The 19,220-nt window shown below is 41.1% G+C and overlaps 1 protein-coding gene across 1 annotated transcript in view; it reads right to left on the bottom strand.

The window, feature by feature from the left end:
* The window catches only part of CFAP299 (cilia and flagella associated protein 299), a 226,819-nt gene that overhangs the window by 16,503 nt on the left and 191,096 nt on the right, over positions 1–19,220 (bottom strand). Inside the window, 1 exon segment of the mRNA XM_055697888.1 lies at positions 13,656–13,797. Within this exon segment, the coding sequence (XP_055553863.1) occupies positions 13,656–13,797 (142 nt within the window).

Here is a 19,220-nt window from a genome sequence, read left to right as displayed (position 1 = left end):
TGTGATGCACAGCAATGTATAGATTCAATGGCTCAAATCAATGTAACGACTGAAAACAGACTGGACTCTTTTAATGCTTTCACAGTGCAAACTTACTATCCATGTGGGAGACTGACATGCCTAATTTAAATGGATGTTTAGCAACAGAGCAAAGAGATGACAGGGAATCAAGCAGACAACTTTTCTATTTCAATCCAAACAAGGCAGCAGAGCTGTGATATTAATGAAGCAAAATGTCATACAAGGTATTCACATTCCTTGTCTCTAAAATAGATTCAGAGCTTGTAATCAGACTGCAAAGCTTATGTATGTGACACACACATGTATAACTAGATAGTCAAACTGTCACCTACTTGTACATGAAAAGGAGAAACAGTCTATAACCAGAACCTCTTCAAAATCTGGAGGGATATAAGGGATGGAGGCCCCAGTTCCTCAAACCACATGAAACACACTGAATACAACAGGGCTACACACTGCACTGAAAACTCTGCACATGCTTGGGTCAGAAAAAATGTTCCAGGAAGAGGCTGTATGAACCGGAAGAGGTTGTACATACTAACAGTAGACAGTAGGAAAAGCAGGAAAAAGAGACAGAAGTAGAAGGAGAACTTCACATGGTTAAAGGGGTGCTGCATACATGAGGACACGGGACAAGCGGCTTGAAAGCATTTGCTGGGTTTTGAAGGTCAGGACATAGATCACGGATCTGATGTGACGGAGAGAGGATGCTGATAAAGTGGCACGAAGAGAGTGAGTTGGCCATGGTAACTGTTACTCACACCAGCTGCAAACGACCAGAGGTTATTTGCATCACAGGAAGCAACCAAAGAAAGTACATGTCCTTATGTCCTTATGCAGAATGACTGAATCTCTTCAAAACAGGATAAACTGATATGTAGGACTACTGGGACTGCAGTTACTACAACTATTCCATAAAAGACTGTTTAGATAAACAGCTGACAAGGTGAACATTACACCTTCTGTATGATTCAAAGAATCAGATATCCAGAAGGTGCACACTTAATATGGCAGTTTCAATGGCTGCATAATCTATAGCCTTACAAAGAGCAAACCTATTGAATAAACTAAGTCAGCAATACAGTTTTTAAGGAAATCACTCTCCCTGTTCATCTTCAATATGCAGATGTAAAGAGGATATGACTGCATGCTATAAATAAAGAACAACTGCAACAACATCCTCAGCAAGCTACAGCTCAGGAGCAATTTTTTTCTAGCTTACACTGACTTCTGCTTGCTACTCACAGACCACAACAGGGAGTGCATTTTACTCTTTCTGCATATATCTTCACCAAAATGTATGAATATGTAGCATCAAGAGTATTGTAACACCAAAATGTGAAACTACTTAAAATGTCCCATCCAAAAAGAGGAACAGTGGCACTATGGCTGAGAGGCCCCAGTCTGACTGTTTTAACTGGAGTTTACTGAGTGACTTTGCTGACTTTCAGAATCTTACACAGCTTAATTTCACTAACTTCCTCACAGAGTGTATCAGTCTGCAAGCCCTAAAATTGCCATCTTTTCTTTGAGATATTCACCCCAAGACATAACATGAGAAGATTATCACAAATAATATCGAACAAATAGATTTTGTGATCTGCTTCAAAACCCGCAAAGTCCAATACCACTGCCATGGCTCCTGTTGAAGCTGTAAATTTAGTCCCACTGGAGTCAAGGGGGAGGACTGGGACAAAGCTCCAGTGAGAGCAGCCGCATGTGCCTTTTACATATCTGCACATTACACATGAATAACACCCTGTTCCAGAGAGGTGAATGCAAAAGCTCCATGTTAGGCCAAAGCCGCTGCTTCTTTTTGAAAGAAGGATATTCAGAATCATCATCTGCAAATCCTAGGAAGTTATCTCTCATTTAGAAGCAATGTAAGAACAACTCTCATTTCAGTATATGCAGCATTTCACAGAGTAACAACAGAGACAGCGGTGTCTTTTACATGCTTTGCAAAAGACCATATCCATAAAGTTCCTTGACAGCTACAGTAAGATTACTCTGACTTTAATTGCCATGTAGGTAACAACAATTGTAAGACTGCAAGAAAAAACAATTGTCATCTAACACAGAAAGGGATCAAAGTGACAGGGGGGAAAAGCAAAGATGTGACAGTGATGGGGAACATCCGCCTACCAGGCAGCACAGACAGCAGTGTTACAAACCACAATGGACAAATGACAGAGGCCAGAACTTAGCAAAACAATTACAAAAAAAGTTTTCAAGAAACCTATCTCTTTGAAGACAGTGCTTATGGGGTGTACACAAGAAAAAAATGAAGATTCATTGCTTCCCAAAACACTGGAATGGCACAATGGTTTAACAACGGGAAAAATTGACTTCAAGCAGATTAATAACTCTCTAGCAGTTTTAAATTAAAAAACATAGATAAGCTGTTCCCCTCCCTAATGTTTTAAGCTGAACTCTCAAACATTAAGATTTATAACCTATGTAATCATTGTTTTTCCACATCTGCTTAATGTAGTTGAATGTTTTAGAGTACTGGAAATATGATGTGTGTGTCATATATAGAACAGAATATTGCCATGTCCAACAGTAAGAAAAAGGGATATTCTCAGCCAAAAGTTGAGAAATCTTACCAGTTCCTATGCATCCAACTACACCTACATGCTACCACAACTTCTGCCTCCTATACATTTGTTTTAAAACCTATCACCTGTCTTCTTCAGGACAAAATTTCACTAGAGCAGAACACAACATCATTTGTATTATACTTCAGTATTTTATGTAAAGTTATAATTTTGCAAGAAACACATATATCAAGAGGTACTTGCAGGCATGTATCAGTGTTTAAGTGGAACAGTGAACATAGTGGAAAATTACTGTAAAATTAAAGAAGGAAGTCTATGAACACCCATCTATTAAACATATGCAAACATACTCTGGCAAAACTGCAGACACCCTGGCAAATCATGGCCCACAACAGCTCCAAGCTTTCACTGTGACCCCGCTGCTGGCACAACTGGAAGCCAAGGGCCATCACTGTTCCTCTGCCCTGCGGATGAGGGAAGGAGCTTCCACAGCAAACAGCCTCCACCAAAATGCCTTTCCCACCCTTCTCTGTCTGCATGTACAGGGTCATTTGATGCAACGCCAGAGAGACAAATATCACATTCTCCAATGGAGACTGCAACTCTTCCTCTCAGACACGTAGGGCTGAAGCCACAGAGGAATGTACAGATCAGAGCTAGCACTCCCATTCCTTATCCCAGCTTTGGTGTTCAGTGTAGCTTTATTTAAACAAATAATAGGACCTCTATTATCAAAACATTTTCTGCTTCCTTGTTTATTTTAGTAGATGTGAGAGGTCTGATTCATCAGTTGTGGGGTTTTCATTAAAAGTGTCAAATGTGAAAATTCTGACTTCTGTATCAGTTTACAGCTGAAAGGTTAGGATTATATGTTGTAACATTGTATGATATATGTAGGATTACATGATATGAGAAATAATTTAAATGTTCCATTGGAAAAAAAATGGTGTGTCTCCTTACCTCACTAATTCTAGTAAGTGCTTTAAACGGTACCATTTGCTTCAAAGAACATGAAGAACAGAAGAATGACCTTTCCTTCCCCACCTTAAATGCTAGCCCATGCTTCTTCTACCCTTTCTCCTGCTGTTCTTCAGGAAATGTTTTCAGTGTGGTTACAACATGTGCGATCTGCCTGTGCGCAGGAGGCAATAAATCCGTATTACCAAATGTTTGTGTGAGCTTTTGAACATCTTGGAGAGTGTGGTATCAGTATTCCACAAACCTCAGGGTATTACCAGCGCAGGAGAGGGAGCCAGCCAGATACCATGTTGCTACAGAGAACATTTTGATCCAGGGATGCAATCAGAAGCAGAATCACAGGAAGGTTTCCTTGGTGGCAGCTCAAGCACATATGTGCAGGTGCACTGCCCAGACAGAGTGCTGAAACAATGCATTTCTGGCATAGCAAGGACTCCAGCTTGGCTCGACACGCGCAGCTTTCACATCCAAACCTTGTTACTAGATCAGCCTGGAATGTCATTCTAAATCCATAGTCTCCAGGCATTAATCAAGAAAGGGGGCCAGCAGGAGGGGGGATAGCCTATTTAAAACTCAGAGCAGAGGAACAGCATACCCTCTAAAAATGCCTCATCAGTGCAAGGAATTAAGTCACTTTCCTAGCTTGTGGTTGTTTTCAGAGACATAATAAAAATAACCTGTGGGACCCACAGAGTACCTGCAGTTAAGTTGTCATCACATGCGGATGTATGGTATCTTTACTACTGCAGTGCATTACATTATTTCCTTAAATTGGTCTCATACTTCAGCCCCTGGAAAAGCACCAGAAGAATTTACTGGGGTTGTGAGACTTGGATTGCACTGAACAAGCCCCACTGGGCTCACTTGGAAAAGCATGGGAACTCCCTGCCACTCAACCATTAAGCCTGGGATAAAAGGGAAAATAAAAAGCTCCAGGAGTCGTGCTGAGTGGCCACTGCAGCCCAAGCTGCAAGTTCTGAAACCAGGGAGGGCTGCTACGACACTGCCAAAATGACACCTTGGCACTCCCAGGCGAGAGCTGTGTCACTGCACTGTCACAGCACAGTCCGGCAACAGAGAGTACATGCTGTGGCTTTGACTGTGAGACAGTCCCGTTTCCATGAAAAACACAGACGCAAAGAAATGTTATGAAGCTTCCCAGAGGAATGTCCAATTCTGTGAGCCCTCTGTAAGCATCTGTGAGTGAGGAGAAAATGAGGCAAGGGGAATTAAGGAAATTCAGAGACCAAGAAAACTGGGAAAAGATTTCAAAAAAAACTAAAGACAAGGAAAAGAAAGTCATACACTTATTTCATGAAGGAAGAGAAGGGAGGTAAGTGCTGGATGACAGGGAGGGGAAAAAACCCATGTCAAACAGGACATGACACACTTTTAAACATTGACAGTATTTTACATCTGAGACACAATACTCCTACTTGGCATACCCCCTGCTGGCATTAAGCAATCTGCCCTGTCTTGAAGTAGATGAGGCTGAAATGCAACCCTCAGGCTTTCTCCTGAAGGCTTACTGACTCACAAACCAGAATTCCATCTGCTCCCCATAAGCATGGGTGCCTTCAGGATATTGTGAAAATAAAATCACTATTGTGTATCATATAAAGATTTTCACAAACATAAGTATGAACTCTGTAGTGCCAACAAACAAAACAAGATTGTGCCCCCCCTCCTTTTTTTAAAAAAAAGCACCTGAAAATTACTGCAATTACATTAACTTGGTTTTGATAAAGTATCTTTGACATGACTATTGTGGCCAGAAAGGAAGATCTTATAAAATACTGTTGATTTTTATGTAAATACTTACTTTTCACTGATGAAATCTTAGGCTGAGCAGTGAAATGGTTGGAAGCATAAGATATTTCCATACAAAGAAATACTAATTGGCATCATGCAGCAGAAAAGACAAATATGTGGCATCACAATAACCCCAAAATAAGGGAAGACACAATGATACTGAACAAGAACTTTTTTGTACATTATCAAATTACTTGCAGACCTCTGCAGCAGCACAGAAGATAAACAGATTCAGTTCAGGGTACTGAGGAATTTTTCAACCGAATGTTTATTTCAAGACTCTGATCGCCCAGACCTCACCAAGGATGTGGGAAATATTGCTTACCCATCCTTCATTGGATCTTTAATTATTGACATAGCTTAGACAGGAGAGCTTTAAAAATGCAGCCACAAAAGCCAGTAATCACTGAGTTATCCTGAGCTCATTAGGGGTTGTTCTCTGCCTCTCCCTGCTCCTTCCCACCTCCTGAACATTTTAAAGATACTAGGTCTTTCCCAAATAACAGTTTTAAAAGTTTTAGGGCAAAGTTTTTCCAAGGAGTTAAAACAGATCCTTCAACAGACCCCTCCCTCAGTATTAATTCTGGTTCCTGGGAGTTAATCGTCAAGAAACAACCTCTGGTCTCGTAGGCCAGGTGCAGGTATGGGCTATCTATCATGGCAGCTAGGGCTTCACCCTGCTGAGCATTAGGGAGAAATTCTGTTCATGGAAAGATGAAGTGATTCATCAGTTAAACTTTAACACTGTCTGCCACAAATGCACAGCTTTACCTATAGCAGCTGACAACCAAATGTTTGTCATTTGTTTGTAAAAAAAACCCCAACAATACCATCACTTATCAATGCATCGCAGGAGAATTTTGCCATCATTTTCACTAGGATATAGCTGGCAACTGAAGAAAGTACTAGTTATTCCATACAACCATCCATTAAAAAATCTGGACATACCGACATCAGCCACAGCTATTTCCTGGTCTAACTAGAAGGAAAAAGCAGTTTCTCAGACACCCGTATGCAGCAGAAATCACATGCTGCCTCAGGATCACCACACAGTGCTCTGGCTGACGTTTATACATCCAGACAACAAACCAAAAGCACAAAGTTTCCAGAAAAGTACTCGCAAAGCTGTGGGATGCTGTAGCTACATTATAAACATCCCTTTGACGTCCACTGCTAACGAGCAATACTCAGATCAACCCCACAAGGCAAACGGAAGGTGCGCTTGCCATGTCAGGGCAGATGTGTCCAGGCTGCACGGTGCTGGCCAGGCCTGCTGCCTGAGGTGCGTGACACGCTGTGCTGGGCTCAGTGCTGCCTCAACTCCTCTCCCTCTGCACTTCACACACTTATTCTTGCTAACGTAGATTTTAAATAAACAATGCAGCTAATCACGGTGCATCACATTTTAACTTACGTGCTTCTTAACAATTCATGTGCAAATGCATTTCATTATTGAAACCCCAATCTACTGTCCTTATTCAGTTTTCTTGCTTGGAAAAGCATGCAAATACACACTTCAAGTGTTTCTCTAAATATGGAAGTAGTTAAGTGAATGCCTAATTAGGTCCCTTGTTTGTGACCTCACCCATTAGCTGTTATTGTTTCTGATATCATTAATTACACTGCAGCCCTGCCAGGAAGCCCATTCTGGTGGCCACCCTAAAGGGGTCTTTAAAAAGGCAAATTGAGAGCGTTAGGCACATTCTCCATGGGTGAGGTGTGGCTGGGTTTTGGCACATTGACCAGCAGATCTTATGCAAACAACAGGACGATTTAGAAGAGCTCGATAGAAACCAGCCCAACAGTACCAGCACATATCTATTGTCAACAGTGTCAAGAATAATTCAGTATTATTTCTGGTCCACATTAAGAGACAACTGAGGCTGGTGGGAAGATACACAGTTATCTGGTGAGGCAAGATATAAAGGATTTGATCTCGAGGCCTGAAGAGCTCCCTTGGAATGAGGGAATGCACAGGTAAGTACTGCAAAATTGTTCCCTTTATTTGCAGGGAATCAGCAAGAGGAGAAAGAACAACTGTGTTTAGTTTCTGTTGCCTTACACATCTGTCTGTGCACCATAACACTGTGTTCATGCGTAAACAGCCACGAATAATTTCTGATTCTCAAACTCCACACAGAAACTTTGACACAAATCACATTCTGGATAAGCACTTGCCCTTTTTCTGTTTTTTTTTTGAGAGGTTTTTCCTACTGTTCTTTTCTTTCCAGTGATAATATGGCTGCACTGACAAGGAGGGCAAGGTAGCCTTCCCCCTACATTACAATTTTTTCTCTCCTAAGAATTTAGTGATTTGTAGTTTCCAGTTGTCTTTTTCAAGTGTATAGTTAGTTTGTTCAAAGCTGAGAAAAGCCAATCTTTCCTCTTAAAAGACTTTATCTTTCTTACGAGATTGAAGTTTGAATTGAAAAGAAAGAAAAAAATTAAAGGTGAAAAGTAGTATTTGCTGTATTTAAATATAAGCCAGATGCGGAAGCATACATCTCCAAATTAAACATTTACTGAGTTGGCAGCAATGGAATTTTCTTTTCACACATGCAAACATCAAGTCTGAACGTACTCTCTATCTACATGTTCATCTGCTACTTGCTGTCCGTCACCTTGCATACATAAGGGGTGGTTAAGAGTTGTCTGCAGGACTTCTGCACAACCACTCCTCCCACCGACACAGTGGCCAAAACCCTGGATGCCAAACGTGAGATAGCAACATGCATAAGTAGGAACCTAATGGGTGACTGACTAAGCCATAAATACTACTGAAAGCAACAATAGCACAGGTACTGAAAATCTTCAGAAATCAGGCCAGACTACCTGTGAGTTAACACACTAAGTCTCATACATGACAAACAGCATTATAGAAGGAAAGGACTCTGGAGTCACAGATAAAGAGTGAGGAGGACGCTTCTCCGCACAGCTGGAGGTGGTCTTCAGCTGACACGCCTGGAGTGACACCAGCTTTGTTCTCATCTGGGCTCCCTCATTTCACATCATTTGCCACCCATTCCCCCAAAGCCTCAGAAGGAACTGGTTTGGTATTGTTGGGATATCGGTCAACAAACAGAACACAGTGGTAAGCAAAGACCCAGATGGCTTTGTAAACAGTAAGTATTATGACAAACAACTGAAAAAAAAAAAAAAGCATCTAGTTTTTGTGAACTATAAAACTATAAAAAGTATTGCCCCCATCAAACTGCTTAAAATTGGTATCGCTTTTCTAAGAGATCCAATGAAGTTTACTCTGTCAGTTGTGGAAAAGCCATTATGAAATTGGGATGCTGAATTTCTGAATTATGAAAATGGAATGCTGAGATGTACTTTTTTCTCAACCCTGAATACCTTCACACTGCAATATTACTAGCATTATGGTAATCCCTGCAAATCAGGGGGTGGAGCCTGCCTAATCCTCTCCAAGATTAGAGATCACATGTTTTATAAACTGAAGATGTTTTTACCTTTTTCCTGAAATGAAGTTTGGACTTAACTTGTGGTCTATATCCATAGCATCTGATCATTAGAGACAGTAATGAGCTTCTGATTTGCAGGCATTCAACACCACTGAGAAGCTGATTTCTCTTGCATTAGCTGGGGTAGAGTGACACACCAAACAGATGATGAACGGGGTTTGTAGATGTACACCAAGAGTGGAAGTTACTGAAGGGTTTCCCTTTCAGAGCCAACTGAAGTAAACACACCAACTGGAGAAATAGCTAATGGTGGATCTTTCAACACAAGGATAACCTTCTGTTGTATTTGCAAAAAACCTTCTCCTGATCAACAAAACAGAAAACACCGAAACAAGCACAGCCTGTTTTCCTCGGACACCTATTCGACTTCTTGCTCTCTGAAAGCTGGAAGAAGAACCACAGTAATGGGTGTCATCAAGTACAGGGCTCATGCTGCCTGGTGTAGGTGACCTGCTCTTACCTCTAGCTGCTGTAATCCTTGAATTTACAGGCAGCCACAGAGCATGCCCTGGCTGGGGAGAAAGTTTCCAGAGGCTTCAGGCTGCATTCTGGGATTACCACAACCCCTGCACATGGGTCGCTGCTGCCTCCCTGCTCCGGGGGTGCAGCTGTGGCACAGCTGGAGTTCAGTTTGGCTCCTGCCACCTGCTCCTTGAGGGTGGAAAAGTTCTTTGCACATCTTCTGCTGGCCCCAGTGGGACTGCCTGTGCCACAAAGCATGAAAATGCAACTTCTTCCATCTCAGCTCTCACTTGGGTCAGTGGCGTAGCAGCAATCCGCAGGGTATGGGATACAGTGGGGAAGGGAGAAGTTACCTCACACCCCACACCTGGGAATGTAATGCTGGCCGTGATTTGCCTTACAGGTTTTTACAGATTAACAGATGGTATCTTAGAATATACCTGACAATAAAATGGGAGGGAATTCCAACCCCAGTTAATGAATGACTGCCAAATGCTGCGCCCACTTGCAGCCAAAACAGACCACAGCTGAAGCACAAGAGAAGAAGGGCAGAATCTGATGGGCTGGTTCTTGGCAGTAACAAAGAACAACATGTCGTGTCTGAAAGCACCCGTGTATCATGAAGCACTTCTATCGCAGATGAGGTGCATCACCACAAAGCCCTGAATGCTGGACCGCCCATGCTCAGACTGATGCATGCTGGGGCCAAATCCAAATGAGTTTCACTGTTGATGAGATAAGTAAGTGATTTCAAACCATTAGTTCAGGGTAAAATCTAGGACCTGTGTTCTACAGTAAATGGCTCCTTACCTGGCTCTGTTTTACAAAAAAAATGTGCACACTCGCAAGAAGAAATAAAACCACTGCAACCACAAGGCAAGTGTGAGAATGAAACGCTACCGTGTACAGTATCAAAAAACCTTTATCTAGCACGCTGCCACAGAAAGCCAATGAAAAACCAGGGCAGGAGTTCACACGAAATTGAAATAGCCCAATTCTACTACAAGACATTAATTTCATCCTCCTTCACTAGGAGAGACACTCAAAGTACGGCTGATCAGACAGAAGGGAGCCCAAACTTCATCTTTTTCTATGCTGCCTCATCCAGAGTACCTTTTTGGTATGGTTCCATAGAGTGAACATTCTCCATTTTCTTTGAACAAATTGTATTACACTTGTTTCTCATCAGATTACATAAATTAGCTGACAGGGAATGGATTCAATTACAGCACAGATTCCAGATCTCTTAAGAACTGACTGCCTAACACATTCCTTTCATTTAATAAACTGGAACCAAATGAGGATTATATCATATAAATAATGCTCCCTCAACTGGGCAATGCAATAAAATGGCAAGAATACTCAGAGGAACCACGTAGATCAAATACAAAAGCCTCTGATATTACCCACCAGATTTAAGGTATGAACATCACATAAACTTAATTGTTCAGTATTTTTCTTTGTATTGTGAACAAGAATCTGATTCAGAGGGTGCTTAAGACCAAGTTTAGTATCTTCTGACAGCCTCAGACAGCTAAGGAAAAAATGCGTTGCAGCAAAGTATGGATTTCCATCTTTAAAAGATAATCTGATAGCTCTGCAAAAGATACTAACCTCTCCTGAAAAATCCAAGATTTACAGTGTCCCAAGTGACTAGAGTAAGTATGACCAAGAGCAAGGGCTATGTAAAACTCTGAGTGAGACAATTTCCCCAAATGACTTGTTCTTTAAGAAGGCAGCATTTTGGAACAACTTAAACTGATAAAACAACTTCTAGGAACAACCACTTTTGACAGAAATACCAACCCAGTCTTTCAGCCTGAGAAGTAGATATGCCATCTATAGTCAGACATTTTTATACCTGCCTAAACACATAAGTATCCTGGGATGAAAAACATGATGAAAAGACTTAGATTCAGAGGTTGACAAGGGATTCAAAGCCAAAAGCACAAGATTACACATACAGTCAAATTATCCCCGTTCACAAACAGCACTCTTGACACATTTCGAAGAAGCTGGGTAGAAAACAAAGAGGCAAAGGAACAACACTGCCAGGATGAGGGATGACCATTAGGTGTACAATTATCCGTAAGAAAATTCTTTTTAAATTACTGAAGAATGGCTGAAAACAGTTTTGATGACAGCCTATGTAATTACAATTTGGCTAATCCTAAAGCTGTATTTAATCTGGCATGCAACTACAAATACAGGATCCAGCAGGTGAAGGTAAAATTTAAGACTCCAATCAGATGACAGGATGTTTTTATCTACTCAATAAAAAGGTTTTCAGGGACACAGTAAGTTCTCTGCCAAAAAAGATCTTCAAATCAGTACTGGGACTAGCCAAGCATTCCTAGGCTTCTTCATACCCGTCCACCTCTCCAATAAAATTCTCAATGTTCACCAGGAGAGACATGGTGGGAATGAAATGCACTGCTCTGAAGTCTAATTGAACTGATGAAAAATGGGGCACTTGACTACTCCATTGGACCACGGGATACATAAATGTGGTTGAAGAATGTTTGTGACTTGATGGTGCCAGTTTGTACATGCGATGCATCACGAACAACATCATTTAACCATAAAGTGAAGGTATTTTATTTAGCCAGTGTACAATGTACTAAGACTTCAGTATACATAGGTATATTGTTACATATATATATATATTTATATATATATGTATATGAACCTGATTAACTACAGTGCATACATTCATACATTTATATGTAAATAAAACAAATTAGCCTTCCTGGCACTGCATACATTTATCTTAATTGCCCTTTTTGTTCAGCTGGAAAGTTCAAATTCAGTTTTACATGTGTTACATTCTAGTTGTAAACCCCCACATATATGTAATGCTCTATTCCCTCCCCCCCTGCTTTTTTAAACAAAAAGATTAAATTAAATATCACCTGAAGCTGTATTTTACCGCTAGAAGGAATGAACATACTGAGCTGTCCATGAAGTTTGCACTGTACCCTAGTTTTGACACAAGGGAAGGAAAACCAGGTTGAAGTTTACATTAAATGAGACTTGTTCAAGTCAGAATAACCAGGACTAAGCACACTTACAGGATACAATGGTAACATTTCGTATTGGATATGACAATAATAATTTTTAAAGGCTTATTTGTGAGTCACTAATAAAATCCTACTATGTAGAAAGGACATCATATGCAAAGCAGACACAATGTCATGTTTATTCCTGTTCTTAATTCGGTCATAAACAGCAACTGTTTGTTCATCCCCGCGATTTAAAAGCGTAAAATCAGGATTTTTGCTTCCCATCTCAGGTAGTGCGGAGAGATTTCAGTATCTGCCTCATTGCTGACATCTGCTGTCCCGTGGGCGAATAACACAAAACCTCCACCAGCCCACTTGTCCCCTCCAACAGTCATTCCTGCTTTCTTGCTCTGTAACATACACCAGAGCTTGACCGAAGAATATTTGCAGTGATTTGCATTACAGAAAACCACTCCCAGAAAAAGGAGAAATTGCCTTAACTCCTTTGTACTGGACACCTTTCCACCGGGAGGCAGGAACTGCGCGTGACATTGCAGCTAGTTATTGGCAGTTCTTACCTTCCGATGCACGGGAAGAGGAGACTCCAGTAACAATTCACAACACCAGCCCACGGAAACTTTTACCATCTCTTCCCCCATGTCCAACAGCACCTGTCTGCCATATCACATACTGCCTCAGTGCTAAGCACGGCCCCAGGGCTCAGTCAGACTGCCAGCTTTGCTGCACCAAGCCTCTTCAACTTGGCCACAGAAGTGTACAAACATCTCTCATACGTTTGTCTCTGGGCACTCAGGCACAGGGTATATTTTAAGAAAAAATATATTCTTCAGTGAAAAAGCTCACTGACAATGTTTCTCATTAGTCACAGGTAACACGCCAACTTATTTGCCACCAGAAGACCTCTGTGGGTGGCCTACTTCCAAAGCAAAGCATCCTCCCATGGACTCTGTGGAGACCAGGCAAAGCTAGAGATGTTCCAGCAGCTGCTGACTGCAGCTACATGGCCTGTGGCATCTCCAGAAGCGTGCTCTTACAGATCAAAGCGTGTGTGTCACTATTTACAAACTTGTCAGGGTAATGAGTGATGCAGAGACAGGCAATGGTTGTAATGTCCTGATAAACCTTTATGCTCTGAACTAAAAAATCTCACAGGGACCCTTCTCAAAGACATCCTCCACAACTAATTCTGAATCAGGCATTTGCCTTTCAGTGAAAAACACTTTCACAAGCTATCTTCCTACTCAAAAACATTTAAATCTTTCTCTTTATATTGCCTAAATGCAAATAAATGAAAACAAAGCCAAGATAAATACCTCAGATCAGTGTTCCAAGGGAAGAGTCATTTCTTCCCACTGAAGTAGACTTCAAAATCACCTGTTGTCAGTCTGTGTGCATACTCAATGTATGCAGATACCTGCTGATGATGAGTGTTTCAGTCACAAATGAAGATGACGGGCATGAAAACACAAAGGCAGCCACAAATGAAGAATAGAAACACACATTTTTGCACAGATTTCCATATAAAACCATATTTAGAGAGTAGGTAAGTCTTCAACTTCACCTGGGCTATGCTTCCATTAGGAGTTAAGACACTTAAGAATATGTTGTAATACACCATAATTTAAGACACGCTTGGCATCACTGCAGTAAAAGTAAATATAAATGCGGTGTCATGCAACATACCTTTGTGTATTCCCCACATTTCCCGCTGCCACGTTAGAAGGGTTTTCCCAGACTGTATCTCCCAGTTCCTGTACTGTTTCATTCCTAAAAGCTAATGAGTTCCAGAGCAAAAATCTGATAATTTAAATACAAGCAAAAAAACAGCCAATCAAAATCTGTGCCTAGAAATAAAGCTGACTAAAGCAAGGTGGCTACAAGTAGGAGAACGTATTACCCACTGAGCTGCTGCACCTCCATGTGTCAGAGCCAAATTGAAGGTGGCAGTGAGGCACCTGGAGGACAGCAACACATTCAGCAGCGGTTCCAACTGCAAGAGATTACTTTCTGCCTTAGGGCTGCAACACTCGCAAGAACATCTCTGATGCTGCCAAGATGCACGTCACGGACAAAGGCACCGATGGGATGGCTTTTGATACCACTTGTCACTGTGAAATCCTGTTTCCCCATTCACTCCCTATTCCTCCTCTGCTCCTTTACCTTTCATTTGCTTTATTTTCCAACTGAACAGAGAACAGGTCAGGAGAAGGCAATTCTTTTTCACACGCTACCACAACACAAAAAGCAAAAAGAACTGGTAGGATGAGAGTGGACTTGCAAGACTGAAGGATTCTTGCATCTTGGGATCCACCTAAGAAAAACTAAACGTTGAGTATAGAGGTTACCAGGTAGGTGAGGTATAACGCTAATTGTTAGCTGTACGCATGCTTGTTTTTACTCAACTGAAATTAGATGTTATGTCTTTTTGGAATATGGGGGAAATGGAAACAATACCCCATGGAAAGTCTTCAAAAAACATTTTTTATTTTAATAGCAGTAGATTTCTAGAGTGTAATGGTTTATCTGGCAAGCCTTTGTTATACTCAAGACATGTTTCCTTTTTTTCCAATTTCACATTTAATTTTATCAAAACATGTGTTACTCATTGTGCAATTTTGTACCATCAACATTGATATGAAAAAGCCAGAAGAATCTCCTGCAATACATAAAAAAATCTTGAAATAGATGTCTCCTCCCTACCCCCAGCACCCCCCATTTTGAACCACCGATTTATGTGTCTGGAGAACCATGTAAGGGCAGATATGAGGTAATGATAAAAATATGACATCCCCAGCACACAGAAAGGCAACTGTACACGGCACCCACACTTAGATACAAGAGCAGGTGTGTGTCACGCATCTGAAAAAGGGATTTATTGTTCTTCAAAAAAGCTAGTTTTAAATGAACGCCTTGGCTTGCGCAGTATGATCCGATCATTTAAAAAAGCTGGCGGGTGTTACAGTATTTCTTGCAATGTAAAACAGAGGGCTTCAAGGCTCTTCTGCTTAGAAAATTAATCTCCTAAAATCAGCTACAAGTCAACATAGACTACCATCAAAATTGCTTTACAAACTCCATGAGAGGAACCAGAACATCTAAACAACTATGTTGTATGTTAAAGGTAAACTTTTGAGGCCTTCTCCTCAAAATTAAAGGCCTTTGATCCTTCTCATCTGCCAACATCGTTTCTGTTCTTTCCTCATCCGTGATTCATTTCTACTCACGTATAAGCATTCATTCATTAACTATGAATCAGCTTGAATCTTCCTGTTATTCTAAAATTTTTAATTGTGTCCCCCCTTCTCACCCCTGAAAAGACTTGTATAAATTTGCACTCTTTCCTCCCAAAACAATAAAGCTGTTGACTGAAAAGTAACTGAAAAAGAGAACAGAAATACCCTAAAACCCAAAACAGGAAAAATTTCTCCTAAAAGTCTCTTCATTACTCTTCTGATTTGTCTCTAACGCAAAAAATTCTATTAAGCACAGAGTCTGTGCTTTACATCCACCTGTGTGTTTTCAGGAACTTATATGGTAAAAGGTGAAAAAGCTTTAATTTAAGATGGGTTTTGAAAAGTATGCTTACATATAGAGTTTGGGCCTAACAACTGAACCTATTTACAACTGCAGTAAATTTACTTTTAATTACTACAATTTACAGCAAAGTAGAATAGACTAGAACAGAACAGCTCAGTTTGAAGGAACCTACAGTGACCAGCCATGGAGTTTCTTTTCCCACTCTTCTGGTCAGATGCTAGAGGCACATGGAAGTGGGGTGTCATGAAGGACCAAGGGAGGAGTTCTCATAGCTTTAATGGAGTAAATACTAGCACCAATGCTGCCTTCAGCACTGGCATGCAGAGGTGCAAGTCTGCTAAAAGCCACAGAGTTGTGCCTAATTGCTTCAGCCATAAATTTGGCCCATAAATGCCTGCACATCCCCACAACAAAAAAACGGTGGTACTGATGCTTTTGAGAGCCCCGTGGGGAACTCATCTCCCCTGCTGGAGATGAACCCTGTATTTGGCCAGTCAGGAAATGCATACGAGGCTGTGTTCCTCAGCTATGTGCAACAGGGACACAAACCAATGGATTCAAAAAGCCTTAGCTGTATTCAAGGACTGTGACGTACCCAAGAGAACAAACAATACATATTTTCTTCAGAAGTTTAGATGCGTCTCAAAAACGTGGCTGCTGGACTTGAAGTCAAATGTTATGCTTCTTCCAGTACTGACGGAGGAAGCAGTGGGACAGCTGTGCTTAAGGCCAGTGGTCTGAAGAGTGTTAGCAGGTGAGAGGACAGCTACTTGAGAGCCACCTCTTACCAGCTAGGATTTTACCGAGTGCACATCCCACACATGCAAGTTCAAGCAAGTTATATGAAGAAAGCTCTAACTCTTCACAGGTGGCACAAAGGGAGGTTTAAGCCTGCAGTGAAGGGAGATGTAGTATTTGGAGGGGATAACTGTAAATGCCTCCATGTATTTACATTTATTTTTTTTATACAAATATCAATCTCTCCATGGTGAAGGGGCTGAGGCAGTGAATAAAGTTCAAGATCAGCAGGATCCTACATTTCTCTGCATATCTTTCTCACTTCCACCTCCAGTAATTTTTACAGTAGACAAATATTGTGCGATGCCAATGCTCTGATTATTCCAAAACCATTCGCAGCTGCTGCCTCCTATAGGCAAAAGCAGAACGTGTATAAGGAGCTGCACTTGGCTATGCTAAGTATGGGGGCACTTTCTTCAGGAGTGTATGCACGTGAACCTTGGAAAAGACTAATAGCAACCTGTCACATTTCAAACTAGATTAAAGAAATACATCAAAGCACAGTGAATAACCAGTTAATTCAGACATATATTGATCTTCTCGACTACATGGAGTATTTGCACAACATCATTGCCGTCACTGTTTGCTTTTAATGTGCTGCCCTACCAGAGCATTCCAGTGTGTTTCTCCCATTGTCAAAATCAAGTAAAATTTGCACTGGCTTTACCCAGCCCAAAATCAGATCCTATGCTATCATTTAGAAACATTGGAAGTAGGACAGTTAGATGGGAACAAACACAGAAATAAGATAACGTCTGAGTACTTCCAGTACTTGAAGCAGCAAGGTGTTTGATTTGTTATTTTTTTTCCCCCAACACTAGAGTTTCAGTTACCTTGGATAGTATTTGGGGTATTTTTCTGTACCAAACCTAAACTACAAAACTTTTGTAAATTGTACACCACAGTACGCATTGCTTCTTAGAAATCCATGTATCGAGAAATACTGTATGTACTGGGTGGGCCTTCTTGTTGACAGCACACATCCAATCAATCCCTAAGGTCCACTCCAGCCTCCTGCATGCACTTCTGATTTGAATAGCAACCTGAGGGCTGTTTCATCAGACTCATTCAAATGAATGAAACAAAAGGGTGCAATCTTTGTGTCATGCTCCAAATTTGTGAAAGTAAAAAAGGAAGGCCAGAAAAGCTGTTCAATCAGGAAAAATACAAACACAGCTTTCCTTTGGCCATCATTTGTAAACACTGCAGACTCAATTCTCACATATATTAATGCCATTATATACAGCTAAGGAAGTATAAAAGGTTTTTAGAAGAGGCACATACTACATTTACCTCCTGCTTACAGTTTGCTAGCACTAGGCTGCGTAGGAGTCTGGCCCATACCTGCACTGATCTGGGTACTGGGTTTTCCTGGGTTTTGTAGCATGTTCTTCATGCTGTGCTTCAAAAGCTACTAAAATCATCTGCTTAAAAGGCAGGATTGTGCAACCACAAAGGCATTCCACCTTTATCTTTAAAGGAAACAAGCAATTCTGTGCACAATTTCCACAATACCTGAGAAAATACTGTCTATGTTGGGGCCTAGTTCCATCTGTGAAGTTCGAAGTTGTAAGAAAAAGACCCAAAAAACTCCACCTGCCAATGATTCCCTCCTATATAAGGTACTTCGTGTATTGGATTATGTTTTCAAAAACTGGTTTTGATTGCCAGCATGACCTTAAACACGGACACTTAAATGCCAGGACTTGCCCATCATTTGGGGTATACATGCATGCATCATGAGACAGGTTCAATGTTCATCAAAGACAGAAGACCCACTTCCACTTACACTGGCGAGAACTGACCAGACTTGCTGGATTGGAGATAAACTGGTTTGCATTTTTTCCTACTTCGTTAACATTACAACAAAGAATTATGTTCCTCACCTTAAGCTAAATTTGGCTCTTTGAAATAACTTGATGCCTGAAGGATCATTTCTCTCTTGTTAGAGCACTAGGGTGGAACTAAGGGACCTGGCCAAACACTCCACTCCTCTGTGCCCCACTTTTCACTTGGAGAAATCCGTATGAGCATTTACCCTTCATCACCATAACGCAGTGTTAGTCCAACCTGCAGTTTTCATTTGCTGCTGAGTATGTGGTCTAGTGATGGACTTGGCAGTCCTGGGTTAATGGTTGGACTTGATGGTCTTAAAGATGTTTTCCAACCTAAATGATTCTATGATTCTGAGTAACGCTGCTTATGAAAGAAAAGCTATTGATGCAGATAAGCCTTCTGAGGAAGACGTCAATTTTGTGATAACTCCCACATACTGGAAGGCTGTCTTCTTTTTCTTCATAAGGTGATGCTGCAAACAGGCTCTCCAGAGCTCAGACCTTTTTTCTGTGCTAGCAAAGTATACAGCAAGGGCTAACATCATTTATAGGACCAATTAATATCCCTGGGAATGGGAAAAACAACAGGTACTTTTCAGGGATTCAAAGGTATGGGTGTCAATTATCTAGCTCTCCCACAGTCTTTGCTTTTCATCTATCCTTACAGCAGGACGTTCCTACTCTGAATGAAAACATTTCAAGATAGGC

Source organism: Falco cherrug, chromosome 1 (genome assembly GCF_023634085.1).
Source record: "Falco cherrug isolate bFalChe1 chromosome 1, bFalChe1.pri, whole genome shotgun sequence".
NCBI lineage: Eukaryota > Metazoa > Chordata > Aves > Falconiformes > Falconidae > Falco > Falco cherrug.
This window is presented reverse-complemented; position numbering and strand designations above follow the sequence as displayed.